At 32.5% G+C, this 20,250-nt stretch overlaps 1 protein-coding gene across 4 annotated transcripts in view; it reads right to left on the reverse strand.

Annotated features, from left to right (window-relative positions):
• CDH19 (cadherin 19) overlaps positions 1-20,250 on the reverse strand; it is a 104,399-nt gene that overhangs the window by 4,714 nt on the left and 79,435 nt on the right. Inside the window, exons 10-11 of one of the 4 annotated variants that reach the window (XM_024235962.3) lie at positions 5,906-6,023; positions 3,342-3,593 (exon numbers count right to left, since the gene is read on the reverse strand). In XM_024235962.3, coding sequence (XP_024091730.1) covers positions 3,342-3,593; positions 5,906-6,023 — 370 coding nt within the window. Of the gene's footprint in view, positions 1-3,341; positions 3,594-5,905; positions 6,024-13,046; positions 14,506-20,250 lie in introns of those variants that run through there. The other 3 variants (XM_054538057.2, XM_054538058.2, XM_054538059.2) reach the window with 3 other exon arrangements.

A 20,250-nucleotide genomic window follows, 5' to 3' on the forward strand; every position in this document is an offset into this window, starting at 1 on the left:
CTTGTGAAAGTCATTATATTATTATATCCTATTATAGATGAGAAAACTGAAGCACACAGATGTTAAATGACATTGCTAGAAAGACACAGCTTGTTGAGAGATACATTGGAATACTGTTCATTCACCAACAGTGAAGTCATTTACAGCAACATAGATGAACCTGCCGGACATCATGTTAAGTAAAATAAGCTAGGCACAGAAAGAAAAGCACTGCATGATCTCACTTATATGTGGAATCTAAAAACGTTGATTTCATAGAAGTAGAGAATACAATGGTAGGTATCAAGATTTGGAAAATATTCAGGGGAGTGGGGATGAAGAGAGGTTATTCAATTGGTACAAAGTTACAGTGGGACAGGAGGAATAAGTTCTGGTGTTCTATTATACCGTGACTATTAGACAGGGTGACTGTAGCTAATAATTTATTTCAAAATAGGTAGAAGAAATAAATTGGAATGTTATCACCACAAAGAAAGGCTAAATGTTTTCAGTCACAAATATGCTAATTATGCTGATTGAGCATTATACACTATATTAAGGTATTGAAACAACACACTATACCCCATAAATATGTCCAGTTTGTATCAATTATAAATACAATAAAATAAAAAAAGACAAAAGTAGAAAGTTGGTTCACAGCCTGTGCTCTGTGATACCACATAAATTTCAGAAATTCCAAACTATCATGCATTTTAATCATAACACATTTGTCTAGAATTATTATTTATTACATAAGATAATTTTAACATCATGTAGAAACAGAAAAAATTCAGAACACTTTTGCTTTAATTTTAAATAAAAATGTGTGTGTGTGTGTGTGTGTGTGTGTGTGTGTGTGTGTGTGTCTTTGCATGTGGGTATCAAGGATAACCAAGACCCAACCTAGGATCTTATGTAGCTGTTCAGAATTTCACATGTAGGATTTGAAACACACATGAAGTAATGTTATGAATAGTATCACAAAGAGAAATATGTTGGTTATATAATATTTATATAAAACTTGCATTTAAAATATCTAAAATAAATAAGGTCACCATATTTGCATTCATGTATTGTACTTTAGAACTCATATGATATATATGGTTGAAATAGAAAGGAGTCTAATAAATACTTTTCTGATCTGAATTGGAGACAAACATTTATAAAACATTCAAAGGAAATCACTATTGTAATAGTTGACCCATAACTCCCACCTGCTAAATTTTACTCACATTTGTAACTACAAAGCTGCCCCTTGTTTGTTTGTAGGTTTTCAGGGCTTGGTTTAAGTCTGTATCTATAGGTAGCTCAGTATTTTAGTCCCCCCCACATTATGCTTTTACTATTTATCTTTGCTTCTGGATCTAGCTATGTAGCTATGAATTCAGCTTCATAATCAAAGATCATTAAAAATAATTTTAAAAACTGAAGCTAGGTCCTAAACAATTGTAATGGTAGGTGGTAAATGAGGAATGGATAGGTTTTGAAGCCTTGAGAAAGATAAGTGAAGACAAGGCAGGTCCTGAAACATATCTCATGCCAGTTTGAGTGGTCAGTTTGGCATTTCAGAAACTGTCTGATACATTTGCTCTCACTATTCAATGTAGTTTCGTTGGCTTTTGGTTTGAAGTTTTGAGGGAGACAAGAGCAGAGTTTAGACTATATATTTTGGCATTAAAAAAAGGAAAAGGTTATGCTAGATGAATATTTTATAGTCCTGAAAGCCTGATTAAGACCTTTTGGAGTTCAGCTGCCTCATTTGTGAAATGAATATAAATTATCTGCTTATAAAAACAGTGATAGCAATAGGAAAAAACAAGCAAACAAAAACTAATAGCGCTCTTTTACCGGGATTTCTTTCTCTTCTGTAGTTGGATTTAAAAAGACGTTCTCTTATACATTCCTCATTTCTAACATTTACTGTCCTTTTTATTCACAAAAAGACTGTTGGATTATTTTTAGTTTTAATTGACAAATAAAAACATATACATTTATGGTATACAATGTGATGTCTGATACTAACATTTACTGTCCTTTTTATTCACAAAAAGATTTTTGGATTAATTTTAGTTTTAATTGACAAATAAAAACATGTACATTTATGGTATACAATGTGATGTCTGATATATGTATACATTGTGGAATAATTAAATCAATTTAATTAATATATTCATCACCTTAAATACTTATAAATGAAATTGGTATGTTGAAGAGATAGCCACACTTCCATGTTCATTACAGCATTATTCACGATAATCAAGATATGGAATTGATGGAAGCTAAGTTTCCATCAGTGAATTAATGGATAAGGAAAATGAGGTACACAGACACAACGAATGCTATTTAGCTTTAAACAAGAAAAAAAGTTCCGTCATCTGCAACAACATAGATAAAACTAGATAACATTATACTAAATGAAAGAAGCCAGGCACAGAAAGACAAACACTGCATGATCTCACTTTGACAACTCTAAAAAAAGTAAATAAGTAACTCACATAAGTAGAGAGTAGAATGGTAGTAGCAGGATAGCAGGTGAGAGAATGAAGAGACATTGGTCAAAAGACACAAAGTTTCAGTTAGACATTAGGAATAAATTCAAGAGATCTATTTTACCACATGGTAACTATAGTATACACAGGTAACTAACCTGCACGTTGTGCACATGTACCCGAAAACTTAAAGTATAATAAAAAAAATTAAAAAAATAAGGTATTTTATACTTGAAAATTGCTAACAGAGTAGATTTTACTGCGCTTTTTTTTTTTTAAATGCACCTTGGGCTCTAGTCAGTTGCAGTACAGTGTTGTACAACAATGTGTTGTGGTCATGGAATCTTAGCACATCATTTTCTAGCTGCATGACCCTTCATAAAGCACATAGCTTTTTGAGTTTCCATTCCTTCATCTATAAAATGTAGGTGATATTAGTTACTACTTAATAAGTTTATTGTGAGGTTCGTATTTCATAGTGCATATAAAACACTGAAGACTGTTTCCTGGAGTATAATAAGCACTCGAGAGAAGCTTGCCATTATTATCACTAATTTTTACATATTTTATATTGTTACATTGTATATGTGTCAAGAACATGCATAAACAGATGTGTACATACACACTCACATACTCATACAATTCAAAGATCACATTTTTATCCACTTATTTACTCCACTTGATTTAAGAATTATACTACATTCAGAGAAGCAATAAACATACACACAAACCCACATTATAATGCTATAATAGAATTAACTATTTTATGTATTTATCATGTTATTTTAAATAAATAAGTATATGTTCAGTTCAGCACTACCTACCAATATGATCATAATGCAAATGAGGATAGCAATGATGACTTCTACCTACCAAATATGATCATAATGCAAATGAGAATAGCAATGATGACTTCTGTCTTGAATCCCATGGAAAGCACAAGCTCCTGGTACTGGCAGGTCTGTGTGCTCCCACTGTCACCACAGTCACAGACATGGATGGTAAGGGTGTTTGTACTTGTAAGTGACGGGATTCCATTGTCGGCAATTAAGATGGAGATGTAGAAGACAGGCTCTTCTTGAAGGTTAAAAGCAGTTCTATTAGTCAAAATGACAGCTGTGTTATCTAAAACAAAAATTCATGTGCATAATTTTTTCAACTACATAAGAGAAATTCGTATGTAATAGTCACATGTGCTAGGGACAATAGTATAGAGGTATGATCAAGTAAGTTCAAATAAAAGGAAGAGGAAATTTCTGATGAGAAGACAACTAAAACATCCACACTAAATTATTAGTGTTTTGACATTACTTAAACTCTAATTATGTAATCAGATGAATTATTTAAATTATGTAGTAAAATTACTATTTAATATTATTAAATATTGAGTTGATACTACTTAATTATTTAGTTAATTATTTAAAGTATTTATATTATTATTGAATTAATTAAATTGGTTCCAAAATGCCTTCGACACATATATAAAACATATGTGTACACAGAAAATGGCTTTTTAATAAGATATCAATAATTTATAGGGACTACCAATATGAAATATATGCTGATAGAGCTGGCTTTATTTGTGTTAATTACATATGACATCATCAATTTTCTAATACTTGGGACCCATTACTTGTACAAATCCAGGGAATATACAAGACTTTCAAAGTTATGTATCAAAGCACATGATCTCAAATACTATATTTTCTAATTAGACAAAATAATTTCACTTGGTAGACAAGATCCTATTAGGATATTTCATATCACATTGATGTTATTAATCTATTTTGTATTTAAAATTCTGAAAATCATTACACTTAGACTAATTCATTTACCTAGAGAGTCCATTCAAAAAAATTCATGAAAACAAACAATAAACACTTCAACAAATATGCAATTACTCTTCTGTGAATCCCAAAATATTATAAATAACTTTTGTCATTGTAATTTCTTGTACCTCAGAACGGTATTTTCCCTTTACTCCTTTTTTACCATCCCTCAAAATATTTTCTGTAGTCACCAGACAAATTTTAGAAGACAATAGCAGTAAAAGGAAAATAAATAAAAGCCTTTTGAAATGCATGCTTAAGTAGGACATTTCCCAAATCACCTTTTTAAAGACAATTCACTATGAAACCCTTAAGGTCTATAAAGCCCATGTGATTTTATTTGTTAGGCACATCTAAGAGTTGACAGACAGTTGACACTTTTTAAATATGTATTTTATTAAATTAGTGGTGACCACAAGCATTAAACCAAATCAATTTTGTATGCTTCAACATATTTATTTCACCTCAGTAATTTATTTTATATTAATATAAATTAATGTATATATATAGAACTATCTATGTATTTAAATATATTTAAAAACTCCAGCTTAGATTCATTTATATTAATATGTGTATTTAAAAATATAATTTCTAACTTAAAGTATAATAATAAAAAATAAATAAAATAACGTTGAAGTCTGCAGCATCAAAAAATAATAATAATAATAATACATGTACCCCCTGAATCTAAGAGTTTGTTACATGGCTAAATTTTGTGGAAAACAGTCTGGAGATTTGTCAAAGAGCTTGAAAGAGATATTTGTGGTTTTTGTCTGAAACATATTTGAGTTTCCTCCCCGGGGGAATTTGACGAGGGCAAAACAGACAGAAATGTGTTGCATTTACTTTCGTTTGAAAGGTCTCTTCTGAAACAAAGCTTAACCTCAGCTGTAAGGAGAACTGCAAGTATTTGGTTACAGATACTTGAGTAATAAATCAACTGTGTTTCATAACTTTGAGGTATAAAAAAATTAAAATAGAAGTTCTTATTATGACAAAAAGTTTCTCTTACTGAAGCTCATGAAAAAGAAGCAGCGTGGCTTTGTATAAAGTTAATCCACCTCTACAGAAAGGAAAAATAAATTCTGCCCCTACAAAAAATTCTTTGGAACACTTCATCCTTAGATTGATAAAAATTATTTAGTTTTGAAGGAATAAGAACTATATTAACCCAATTTCATATATTCTAAGCTCCTAATTGATGACCCTAAATATTTTTGAATCAAGCTAACATGACTGTAACTAAAATAAATATCATTTTCTTCCTCAGTTATAGATTGAAGTCTGAGTTAGATGAGAACATGAAAGGAGCCATGGTGTCAGAACTGCAATTATATTCGCAGGGTCATTCAGACTTTACAAGAGCTTACAGCCATTGATAACTTTAAAAAGTGTTTCTACTCTGAAGAAATGCGGTGAGAAATGGAGCCAATATTTTTAGAACTTAACATTCAGTTTTGTTCTCCATTTTCATTGTTACTCTTTTGCTTGATTTCCAAACATTATTATGTTGCAAGAACAGTATAAAAATCAATGCCATAAATTCCATTAAAGTCTAACATGAGTCACAAAAATGTATCAAAACTCATTATGAGTGAATGACATTACCTTGATTATCTATGATTGCAAAACTTGAATTGTTAGTGTCTTCTACAGATAGATTAAAGTAAAAATGGTGCTCTTCTATGGATTCATCTCTATCCACTGCACTGATAGTCTGAATTACCTAAAAAAAAAAGGGGGATAGATTTTTGTTGTTGTTTGGATTCAGGAAGAAGATCACTGCTGTTATTATTATTAGCTTTTATTCACATTGCTTTATTACAATCAATAGGGACATTGCAGAAAATAACTGTCAAATCAGTGTAGAATATTAAAATGTTTTTTCTCAGGTTAAAAATATGTTCACTTCCTTTTTTCAAAGGGTGTTGTAATATTACATAATAAACAAATTCTTGTTGATGGATCATGTGGATTCCAAAAGCTGTTTGTTAAAAGTCTCCAAAGCATTGCTTTTGTATTACTGACACCCTTCCTGCCTACATTTCACTCTTTCTTCCTTCTTAACTTTTTCTTTATCTGAATGTCAGACGTTATGATTTGCTAAAGTTGTCTATTTCCTGTTTTTACTGAGAGCAAAACTGTGGTAGAGTTACTGGCTTACTAAACTATTTGCTAAAGTAACGAGATTTGTAATTGATTGAGGAAATAATGCATTTAAAATGTAGGGGCAATGTACATGATTTCCTTTGACCCATGATGATTATAGGAAAGTGTTTTACATCAAATAAGTTCATCTCTATATCTCAGATCATAAAACAGTGAAGTACTGCAGATATGAACAAATCCATTCTCAATTAATTTTCTTCTTTCAACACATGAATCTGTCAGTCAAGTAGTTCATTATTGTTGAAAAAGATGTGCTGTCAAGATCACATAGTGAGATTGTGATTAATTGTGGAAATTAAAGTAAATTGATTATAGAAGTTATTGTTTTGAATTTTCTAGAATTAAAGTGCTTTTAACAATATGTCAAACAAAAATAGCCTCAGATGCAACATGACAAACCCAGATTTATATTATACTTCAAAGAAATAGATATGTCTTCACAGGCATAAAGAACATTAGGAAACCAATATGATCTGTATATTACTTCTCCGAATTGATTTATTTTTAACTCATTACACATTACTAATAAATAATATTCATTTAGTGTTAATTAAGTAATTTAATAAAACACATTTTATTCAATCCATGCTTATAATTATACATGTGGATATTGATTTGTGTTAAGGTAAAGCCTTCATTTTAGAATATTACAGGATTTTGTATAGGCTGGGTAGAGGGCAGGGGCTTGGAAACCCAATATTCTGAATGCTGGCTTTGCCATTTACAAGTTTTTAACCTTGAAAAATAAAAATACTAATACTTAACCTTCAGGGTTCATTTTCAGGATTATAGGTCTTGGCTTGTCAGAGAGTTTGTCACACGACAAACTATTATGTGTTCCTCATGAAAATATTCTCTTGTTGAGTTTTTGCATACCATGGTGTCCTGAATATTGTTAGTAATAGGCATATGAATATCTTTATATGCACATTTGCTGAAGTAAGATTGATAACAAAGTATAGAATTCATATTTATCTTGCTGGCATATGTGGCTACAGTGTTCAGATAAGGAATATTTTATTTTACTACCTGATGTTTTGTATTAAACATGAGCATCTGACTAAATGTTGCAAATGTCTCCCTTTGGGAATGAAGACTTAAGAAGACTGGAGATATACTGTATGTATTTCAAAAGATTTTTAATAAATCAAAATACCTTATACATATGTACAGGAAACTGAATGAGCAAGATTTCAACAGTCTGCCCTCTTTTAAATGAACATGTCTCCACTTATATTTGCTTTGTAAGTTGGGCTTCCAATAAGATATGTTTTACTGGCTTTCATAATTACTTTATAAAAATAGGAAGACACTGACATAAAATGAGTCATATATCAAGTATTATGAATTTTATTGAAGTTACCTTGAACACGTACACTTAAAAATAAACACATATCGCTAATAAAGGGACCACATTAATATGCTAATAAGTTTTGATGAAGGATATTTATTTTTCCTTTAAATATACCAATGGAAAGGTTTTCATTTTCATTTTAAAATAAAATTATAAGAAAAACTTCTATATGTTGCATTGGTTGCTATTTAATTACATCTCTTTATCTGGGAACTGTCGTTGACCTTATACATTTATGAAAGGAGTAAAGATAAATTAAAAGGTAAAAGTATATACCAAGAGCAGCCATGGCTTGAGAGATTGGGAAAAGAGAAAATGAAGATAACTCCAAATTATGACCAATTCTGAAAGCTCAGATTTTTAATATTCTTTTTGCTCTCTACATAGAATTTTGGCCAATTTATTTCTGACGCAATACATTTAACCATCTATATACAGTGCACTGAAAGCTACAATGGAAATACATTGTGTAAGCCCCAAGAATTGAAAAGTAACTACAATTTAATAAGAACTTACCTATGGGCCAGGATCTGTTCTATACATTATCTTAGATAATCTTCACAATGGTCTTTGGAATAAATCCTATTATTGTTCCCACGTTATAAATGTTTATATTAAGCTTCATATAAGCTAAGTGTCTTAGGTAAGTAAACTGGCTGGGCCAGAATTAGAATGTAAGCTGATTTCATAGGCAATGTGAAATATGAGTAGTAAGTGTAGCCCTCTAGGACACATTGTTCATATCTTAGACTTGTTCTTGTCCTACCAGATTTGCATACAAAATGATACCGTAAAAGACATGAAATTCCAAAAGCAAGTAAAAACATGTCTCATAAAAGTTAGTGACAGAGAAATAAGTGATACAATTTTATAGAATAAGGACCAAAAATAATGGTTAAAAATAGAAGAAAATAATGTGTTTTGATATGGGAGAAAGGGAAGATTTTCTAGGGTAAGAGTACAGCCAATGAGCTAATACTTGAATAAAAATATGAATTGATGAAAAAAGTGTGATCCTAAGCAAAGAATATCAAGAAAATTAATGGAGGCAAAGATATCACACATTAGGTATAAATGTATGAAATTAATATTTTGTAGATTAAAGGTGACCAACTAATGGAAGTTTCATAAGTTCCAATTTAGTTATTTTATGAAACTATAATCACTATTTGACTTTAAAGATAATCAGGAGAATAAAGATAATCATTTGCCTGCTCTTAATCATTATGCACTATGTCTTTTTTTAAGAAAAAGTCACACATGGGCCAGTTTACTAAGATACCATTCCAGATTCATTATCCTGAGTCAAAAATAAGCCCAATACTCACATTCTTCAAACCAAAGAGATGGTTCTTATTAAACATGCAACTGATGGACAGCTAGTTTAAGATGCAACTCTTGTATACAATGATTTGGAGCAAGCAATACATATATGTCTGTTTCCTTACCTTCATGGCAAGTCACAATGAAACCTACTTCCAGGATTAGTCAATGAATAAATTGTTGAATAAGATTATAAACTATAAATTGAATCATGAACTCTAAATCAATATACAAATACTGAGTATTAATTTATATAAGTCATGAATTCCTTGAAGTGCACTTAATAAACAATAAAAAATGCTTCTCAATAGAAAAATGTTAAACAAAAAGTTGGAGTTGTAATAAATGAATACCTGGAAAGATTTTCTTAAAAATCTTATCTGAGTTGCTTATTTAGTCGTTCTAGGTAGGTATATCTTGTATTAGGCTAAAGATGCAAATTGTCTTCCATTGCCAAGAAATTATTATACAAACATATGTATGACACCATCACTTTTTATATTACTCTAATGAGTAAATGATTTTAAATTACACCTGTTTTGACAAAATAAATCTATGAAACTCAAAAAAAAGGTGTTGAACATCTGTTCAAACAGGCAAAGTGCCAAATAATACACTAATAGAACTAGAACCAACAAGAAAGTCTAGGTTGCAGTATGCTTTTTGTCTTTCTTTGTTTAGCAAAATATTAGAAGAAAAATGTTGAAAAGGTCATTATAGTATAATATTTTAGATCTGAATAAAACTGGGGATACTGTAAGTTTTCTAAAAGGACTTTTCACAAAATTACATTATATTTATTTAAATGTCATAGATATCACAATTGTTTTTGCCGTTAACCTGTAGAAATTGATATTCAGTTGAAAAATACACATTCCTAGATTTTTATCTCAATATGCATTTTCTAATTTTTCTTTTAAAGTTAATATTCCAAATATACTTTTAAAATTCACATAAAATCAGCATGTATATGGAAAAATATTAAATTGTAAAATATCTCATTAGTATCTTAAATGTATCCATTTAAGATGTATTTCATTAGTACTTACAGCACGCCAAGCAATCCTATGCCCTGGTAGTACAATCATGGATAAAGTTAGTTTCTGTCACCACAGTTCACATACTAGTGGTGTAGAAGATCAAGCAGAATTGCAAACTTAAAAAGTACTGAGGAAGTACGGAATACCTAAATTACATTATAAAAGTTATGAACACCTACAGTACTTAATGTTTAAACATTGTGAGGTCAGAGAACCTTGTATCTGTTCTGAAATTAGAAGATCATACTGCAGAAGTGAGCAGGGGATACATCGTGGACATATTAAAGAGTTTCAACTTTATACTGAGGGACACTCCCAGGCTCTAAGTTGGGAATGACATGATCATTACTTTTATTTGGGATCACATGGTTCCAGGCAAAGGACTGCATTTTAGAATGCTCCTTCTGAGGACATCCTTAGTGTAAGTCTGGAAATAGAGAATCTAGTCCACAAGCTATTGTCATGATCCTATTGAACAACTGCTTGGTAATCAAAATCACTTTATGTGATATACAAAAAAACACTAACAATCACAATTATGGAATGTGTTATTTTTAATGAGAAACAATACAGAAATTACTGAGCAGTGTTCATAAATTCAGAATGGTACAGTATGCTTCAAATAGAGATACAGTTCCTGAGTCCCAAAATTTGCCTAAGGGTATGCTGAGCTCCAGAAGATGTCACCAAAGTAATGTTTTTTCACCATTTTCAAGAGGGCTATATATTCTACTCGATACTCTCCATCCAGTAAAATCTGATTCTCCTGAAACTGCATGACTGCAGACTTACCTAATAAATATAATTGATTTATAAAACTGATACATTGCTGCATATGTGCTGTGAGATTGGATGAAGCAAAGTTTGATTTTACAGGAACATCCCTCTGCAGACCTGCTTAGGTCAGGTTCACTCTAGAAGAGAAGATAGGTCCCTTAGGTCAGGTTCACTCTAGAAGAGAAGATAGGTCCCTATTAGGGTAGAAAGAATGATGATAGAGAGAAATTGATACATTAAAGACATATGTAGGAGATGGGATCAACAGAACAAAATTATTGATTGGATATGGAGAATAAAGACTAGAATTAATTAAAAATGATGTCCATATGTTTTTTTCTTGTAAAACTTGATATTATAATAATTTTCCTAGGGATACTGAAAAAAGGGAAGGCTTAGGAGCAAATTTGGTGTAACCATGGGACATCTGAGTTGTTTTCTCAGGTTAGTCAGACACATAGCTTAAAATAGAAAAATCAGGCAGAGATACAGTTATTTGGATATGAACTGTAGTCAAGAGGAAGAAGTGGATAAAAGAAGAAATAATGAGTTCAGGAAACTTTTGGACACAAAAGTGAAAGGAAGAGAATCATAGATCACAAAATGCAACCACTGAAATTTAGGAAAAAGAAAATTTTTACATGGAGACAAGCTAAATGTCTTTAGATTAGACAAAATATTGTTATGAGTGAATCTGAAAATTATCGATATTATACTTTACCTCCAAAAAAGACATTTAATATCAGTCAAAATAATGGCACTCATTGATTTGAAAAATGATAACTATTTGCACCACATAGCGAAGGCAAATTACCCTGATGTCAGCTCATTTATTATATTAATATTTTGCAAATTGCTGAAAATTCTCTCCTTCTCTTCCCCACCCTGGCCACTTATACATTAAGAACAAAACCAAAAATTTTGTTTACCCACATAGGTATTTGAGTAAATGTTTGGATTCCTCCAGAGTAGAGTGTGACTATTCTGGCATTTTAATTTTCTATGATTAATTTATTATCCATCCAAAGAAGACAGATATAAGACATCTTTTTACCTGTCATTTTCTCTAGCTGTTTGAGCATGTGGGAAATGAGACAAGAATCATCTTCATAATTTAAAAATATGTATAAAATATTAAATATTATCTTAATGATTTTAATTAAAAGTATGTGAAGATATTTTGGATATATGATATCAAATAAACATTATTAAAATTAACATTATCTGGGTGTTTTTTATATTTTTAAACGTGGCTACAGGAAAATTTACAATTCTATCATTTATTTGGAAGCACTGCATTACATACTCTTATATTTTCAAATAATTTTTCTTCTTTTCAGTGACTTTGTTTTATATGTACTTTATATATTGCATGAAATTCAGCTTTAGAACTCCAAGAAATAATAGTGTAAGAGAAGGCATTGATTTCTCATTACTATTTTAAATTATATTACCCTATCAGTTTCAATATTACATAAAGTTTTGATTATCGATTGAGGACTATAATATTTTATCATTTTTATAAGTATTATGTGTGCCTTTTGAAGTCTTATATTTATTACCTAGGATTTAGGTTTATTATTCTTATTCTTTACTTATTTATTTATTTTTGAGATGGAGTTTCACTCTTGTCACTCAGGCTTGAGTGCAACGGTGCGATCTCGGCTCACTACAACCTCTTCCTCCCAGGTTCAAGTGATTCTCCTGCCTCAGCCTCCTGAGTAGCTGGGATTACAGGTGCATGCCACCACACCCAGCTAATTTTTGTAGTTTCAGTAGAGATGGTGTTTCACCCTGTTGGCCAGGCTGGCCTGGAACTTCTGACCTCAGGTGATCCAGGTGATCCTCTAGCCTAGGCCTCCCAAAATGCTGGGATTACACAGATGAGCCACTGTGTCCCGCCTAGGTTTACTTTTATCTGAGGGTTTCTTAGCATCAAATGAAAAGTTTGTGTATATAATTTTTATGTGTATCATTTAGTTCCTTTGACGATATGTAAAATATTTATAGATTTCAAAGCATTGTATATTGTTAACTTTTTATTATTTTTAGGAAAGTTTAAATAACATGAAAATCAACTGTAACTTTGAAACTCAACTATACAAATCTCTTGACCGAAAATATTCCTTAGAAACTTCTCTGTGACATAGTCTCAATATTATTAAGTATAATTGTTTTAATCCTCTTTTCTATTTTTCTTACATTATTTCATTTTCTTTCATTCCAGTCTAATGACTTTTTAAAAAAACCTGCATTTTGAAATGATTATAGATTCACAAGAAAATGTAAAACCTGTGCATGCAGTCTCTCAAACACTTCATTCAGCTAAACCAATGGTTACATCTTATGTACCTGTAGTACATTATTAATATCACACGCGTATGATGACAAAACAAAAAAATCAACCTCTATAATACGTTTATATTGGAGTTCTTAACTTGTTTTTTACTTTGTTAATTTGACTCCCTTAAACATCCGATGAACGACATTATTAACCTGCTCCATTCTCATCTCCAACAGACATTGACAATGATGTTTCTGTGCAATATCAAGTGTACATAGACACCGTATAGCTCATTCAAATCTCTTTAGAAGAGAATGAACTCCATGTTGAGAACTTGTAATGTATGACATGACCCTTAATTGTCACTGTTAATATTAACAAAACTACTTGTACCACAGTCCTCTTTTACCTTCTTTCTTATTTGTTTTTTATCTTTACAAAATCCTTAGAAGATAGAGATTGTAGAGGAGAAGCTGTATTATTATTTTTGAAATGAGGAGATTAGTATTCAGCATGGCTGGGATATTATCATCTAATTGGGGAAGTATGGATGAGTGATAGAGATCTTCAGCTATTGCACTGTGGAATATTTTCGTTATTTTAGCTTGTTGTTTTTGAAGTTTCATTCTCACATAAGGGGAAACATATTTGAATTAAACCTGATGGTTTCCTATACATGTGATTTTTAGACAATAATCAAGAATACCAATCAGAAATGCCAGGAACTTAACACTAGAAAACAAATGTTTATTGCAATCCTCTCTAAAGAACCACTTTGCCTTTCAAAAACATGGGACAAAACAAAACCTAACAAAGAAACAAAAAACAAAACACATTTAAATAATACATAAAAAGAACAACACTTATTTTGCTATCCTGCTCATTTTTCTCAAAGCGTAAAAGAGGCAAATCTATCAAATTCAAAAAGATGCACTCTGCTATCATTGGAAAGCTGTGTGCGCTATGTATTGCTTAAGAATAAATGAGGGCTGGGTGTGATGGCTCACACCTGTAATCCCAGCACTTTGGGAGGCCAAGGCAGGCAGATCACAAGGTCAGGAGATGGAGACCATCCTGGCTAACACGGTGAAACCCCATCTCTACTAAAACTATAAAAAATTAGCCGGGTGTGGTGGCATGCGCCTGTAGTCCCAGCTACTCAGGAGGCTGAAGCAGGAGAATTGCTTGAACTCAGGAGGCAGAGGTTGCAGTGAGCCGAGATTGCACTACTGCATTCCAGCCTGGGTGACACAGCCAGATTCTGTCTCAAACAAAAAACAAACAAACAAAAAAGTGAGAAACGTGATGGACAGTTCCAATCGAAAGAGAAATAGAGCAGCCTCAGTTATTAAACACCTATCTTTTTAAACTCTGGCCATCCTGGGGCCAAGAATGATAACTAGCTGGAAGAAAATAGCTGTTTTTTTTTTTTTTCAGCTTTCTGATGCTGTAGCACATCTAAGCAATCTCCAAAATATACAAATAAATCCATCATGAAAAAGTTACCAATTATTTTTGGAGACAAGGAATTTTTTTCAAAAGAGTAAAGAAAATATTGTATAATTTTTTCTTTTTGTTGAGTTAATTTGAGTTATTGTATAACTCAAAAGAGCAAAGAAAATATTGTAAAGCATAATTTTAAGATCTGTATATCTTCATTGAAACACATTTGGAGAATTTTATATTGTTTTAAAATTCTATATTTTACCCATTCTACCTATTAATAGATTTGCATTATAAAAAAAGTGAAACAGCAAATTTCATGGACAATCTTATAATCACATCACAAACTTTAAAAAACAAGTTTAACAATTCAAATAATTTTCCTTTAATTATTTTTCATTACAAGTCTTCAAGTCTGATAGTCTGTTAACCTTGATGTTAAAATAAAGGTAATACAAGAAAATGTTGCTCTTGTAGGATGATTTATTGATTGTTATGTAATCTTATTGCCTTAAATTGTGTTACTTCAAGATATTAATCTGGTTGTTTTATTAATCTAGGAGGTACTTTGAAGGATCACTTTTCTTTTTATTAGGTTTAAGGTGCTTTATTAGATAAATGGTGTCCCAAAACACCCTTTACCTTGGTTATTATTCTTAAATAAAATTTTCTTTATACTCAAAATATATAATTTCATTTTATAAACATTTTTACATACTTGCTGAAATTTCTATACACACAAGTGATTCATCAAACCAATCTATGAATCAATTTACTAAAAAATGTTCACTCCCTATTAATATTAGTAATAAATAGAATGTGGTTTCTGGATTTGATAAATTTTTTAAATGTTAATTTTTATGAAAGCATATTATGGAAAATAATTTTGGAAAGCTTCAATAGTACTCTTACCCGGTTAAAACATTCAGATTGATAAATATGTCACCTGTAATGGATACAGAGTGCTTGGAAATTTCTTCATTGGCAAAGTCACCCACGGTATTTACATTAAGTCATTTACTACATCAACACTGAGGAACTAACTTTTATAAAGATCATTTCTTATCAACCAGCAAATATTCTTGCATATTGAGGACAGAATTACTTCTTCAGGATTTTGCAAATAATTATCTTTTCACTTATCTCTGGCTTTTATTTATTTATTTATTTATTTATTTATTTATTCTTGTTTGTTTGTTTTTGAGACATGTCCTCACTCTGTCTAGGCTAGAGTGCAATGATGCAGTCATAGATCATTGCAGCTTTGAACTCCTGGGCTCAAGTAATCCTCCCGCCTTAGCATCCTTGGTAGTTGGGACTACAGGCATTAATCACCATGTCCAGCTAATTAAACAAACAAACAAAAAAATGTAGAGACGGGGTTTCACTGTGTGTCCCAGGCTGGTCTTGAACTCCTGGACTTGAGCGCTGCTCTTGCTTTGGCCTCCCAAAGTGTTGGGATAATAGGTGTCAGCCATCACCCCCTGCCTGTCTTTATTTTTAATTAAAATGTATTAGGCTGCCAAAAAGTCACAGGGTTTACGTAGTTACTTGTTCTGTTTTGTTTTGTTGTTGCTGTTGTTGTTTTTGATTTTTTGAGACCGAGTTTCGCTCTGTCGCCCAGGCTGGAGTGCAGTGGCGTGATCTCGGCTCACTGCAAGCTCCGCCTCCCGGGTTCACGCCATTCTCCTGCCTCAGCCTCCCGAGTAGCTGGGACTACAGGCGCCCGCCACCATGCCCGGCAATTTTTTTGTATTTTTAGTAGAGACTGGGGTTCACTGTGTTAGCCAGGATGGTCTCGATCTCCTGACCTCGTGATCTGCCCGCCTCAGCCTCCCAAAGTGCTGGGTTTACAGGTGTGAGCCACCCAGCCCGGTGTAGTTTTGTTTTGAGACAGTTTCACTCTTCTTACCCAGGCTGGAGTACAATGGCGTGATGTCGGCTCACTGCAACCTCCACCTCCCAAGTTCAAGTGATTCTCCTGCCTCAGCCTCCGAAGTAGCTGGGTTTACAAGCATGCGCCACCACGCCCGGCTAATTTTGTATTTTTAGTAGAGACAGGGTTGCGCCATGTTGGCCAGGCTGGTTTCAAACCCCTGACTTCAAACACCTGACCTCAGGTGATCCACCGGCCTTGGCCCAAGTGTTGGGCTAACAGGTGTGAGCCACCGTGCCTGGCCAGTTATTTGTAATAGAAACGATTATTAATGTTTTACACAGCTTTCAAATATTTTTTATACAATTTGATTTTTTATCCTTTTTCTTTTAAATATAATATATTTTATTTTATATATGTTTTTTTTCTTTTGGTATAGTTACTTTTTAATATGTTTCATATTAATTCGAACACATTTAAGCTTAAAGAGTTCTGTGCTATTCCTAGGATTTATGTATTTATTAGACATTTAAAATATTTTGGCCTTAAAAAAAGAAATTATTTAACAACTTTCTATAGGGATATCTGGAAACTAGTGCTGAACTATATGTAAGATTGTCTGTAGCAATTTCATAGAAATAATATTTACCTATAAATTATTTTTAATAGTTACAATTAAACCCTCTGAAAAATTGATACCTTTTCCTAAAACATTAATTTATAAATATTTATACTAATTAAAAATAGTTGAAAAAATACAAATCACAAAAAAAAAATGAGAAGACGTTTTCTTTAATGCTGTCTTTATCATTATTAAAAATCAAAGAGAAGGCATAGGAATTAATTGGACAGGTTTTCCAATTTTATTTACTGACAATTCCATCTGTATTTTCTGCAGTTCCTCACTAACAGATCACAGAATCTTGGGAAATGACAGATTCCATATCTAGGACAGGAAATGTGAAAGGCCTGGCTCCGTATCAGCCTGGGTTCAACAGAGGGACAAAACCACATGATCATTTGAAAGGAGGAATTCTAATAGAATTGTAAGCTATAATATTAGAGCAATCATAAAGATGTAAGGAGAACTCTAAAGGGTATCCTGACGCTCTGAGAAAATATCAGAGGACAGACAAGCATGGGCGGAAAGCCTTCTCCCTGGGACCAGCTTCAGCCCTCCTTGGAGGAGGTGCAGCTGCAGCATACCCTATGGAAGACGTTCACAGGTTGCCTGGGTTCACATTCTAACCCACATTCTTCAGGAAAGAAGAAACAACCCTCCAGGATACCAGCGGGCTGGAGGATAAATATACAGGACTTGGCGCGCACTGCGTTGCCCGGTCTAGAGCACAGTGTTTACACTGGGGGGGCGGTCTCAAGGCAGTTATCATGAGCCCAGGCTGCAGTTGCTGGTTGCCAATTGCCTGTACATTTGGTACATTAGGGTCTGTATGTGTGTCTGGGGCAAAGCACCGCAAAAATCCCCACACGCGTCCAGAGAGCTGACCATGCAGCATGACAAAGGGAAAAGCAAACATGCCACGTACTGGATCTAGGAAGCGAAGTCTTCTCCTGCAATGTTCATCCATCGCCCTCTACTGACAAGGCTCAACCTTGCACTCACAGTAAAAGAGAAAAGCTCTCCGGGGGTGGGGGTGGGGGCGGGGGGTTGGGGGGCGCATTTCCTGTGCACAGCACAGGACCTTGTTAAGCAGGTACTGAGGCATGAATGTGCACCAAGAAGCAATAAATTGATCAGTGGCAGAGCCCAGAACATATTGCTGTACCAGAAACCATGTAAGCAATCAAAGACTAATATGTTGTCTAAAGTACACAGAAACTGACATGAATGTGTGAGGATCTATTTTTTTAAACATTCTTTGTCCTTTTTATAATTCCTTTTGTGATGTAGATAGCTTCTTTTTTTCTTTTTTCTTTTCTAACTTGTGCGTGTGTGTGTGCACACATGCATGGACACCTGTAAATATTTTTTAAAACAATCATTGTGCTGCTGCTTTGGAACTCTGAAGAAGCCTGGTCCTTTTTAAAGAGTAGTGTGGACAAAGAATACAAAGTTTCAGTTAGACAAGAAAAATAAGTTTAAGAGATCGATTGTATATAGTTAATAATAATTGACTATGGTTAATAACAACATATTGTATACTTCAAAATTTCTGAGAGTAGATTTTAAGTGTTCTGTCCACAAAAAACAAGTATGTAGGTAATGCATATGTTAATTAACTTGATTTAGCCATTTCACAATGTATGTGTGTATGTTTGTGTATATATATATAAACATCATCATGCACCATAAATATGTACTATTTGTATTTGTTAATTAAAAATATTTTTAAAAATAAAAATAAAGAGTACTCTAGGAAAGTGGAAACAGTGAACTTCATTTTGGGTTTCTTAATAGAAACAAATCCATGCCAAGTCTATCATCCTAAGCACATACTCTTCTTTTAGTTTCTGGTATAATGAAGCTTTTTATTTCTTACCAACATTCTCTAAATTGTGTGTCCTTCATGTTTTATTCTGCCCCAATTTTATTTTTAGCAATTCCCTTTCAGGGATCTCAGGCTGAGATTATATCAAAGAAGGTGCCACCTTTCTCTTTACTATCATTTTCTCATTCTAAGGTGGAGAGCTGTCAAAGTGTTTTTCCATTTCGTTTGTGCCATCAAGTTCCCTGCCTGAAATCTAAGAAAGTATATACTGGTTCTGGATTTTCTCTTGGCTTAATCCAGAATTTACATTATTTAATTTATCTGACACATGTATTTAACAATTTGTGTTCTAATGGTGTAGACATTTCCTTATTTTGGTAATTAACTGTTCTTTATGTTTAAACATGTTCTCTATTTACTTCTAAATAGAATGCTCTTCAGAGTTTCCTTATCAGCACCACTTAATATTATTGTTAAGATTATGGTGAACCTAATCAAATACCTTTTACTACTCTTTGTAAAAATTTTTAAAAACTACTTATACAAAGATATTGCATTAAAATAATTATGGTTCATATGTACACCATTTCAATTACATGAGCTATGCTTTATTACCTTTGAAAGCAATTTTTTTAGAGATTGCTTGATTGGTTTTAGTGTTCATACATTAATATTTCACTTCTAGGAAGGAGGAAGAGATTAACAGCACTTTAAAAAGTTTTTAGTGGCACTATGGGAGGCATATATTAATGTTAGGTGTTTGGTTTTCATTGTATTAATAAAAACCTACCCAGTGAATTTCAAATCAGAAATCTGAACCCAAGTCAGTCTAACCCTGTGATCAACATTGGAGGAAACACAACAGTCTTGTGTTTGTGATAGCCATAATTCCTGGATTATTAAAACAAGGCATCTTAATATATGAGAAAGTATCTACAATAATGTTATATACATCGACAGCACGTAAACCATGTTTCCACTGATTTCAATTCGTAAACTGTCATGTATGCAGCAGGGTGAGAGGAAATTGTTGGTTTCTCCTTGGATTTAAGTGGAGGAACATGACAGGTAGCCATGTATCATTCTTTCAGATGCTTATAGGACTGAGACAGACTTCCAGAATTTGACAGTGACATCTGCATGTCCCAAAATAATTATTTCATGATGTGTGACACTCCTCCTTAAGGGAAGTTGTGAAATAGGGCTGACCAATGTCCCTTATTTTGAGTTTGAAGAG

This window comes from Pongo abelii, chromosome 17, assembly GCF_028885655.2.
Source record: "Pongo abelii isolate AG06213 chromosome 17, NHGRI_mPonAbe1-v2.0_pri, whole genome shotgun sequence".
Lineage (NCBI taxonomy): Eukaryota > Metazoa > Chordata > Mammalia > Primates > Hominidae > Pongo > Pongo abelii.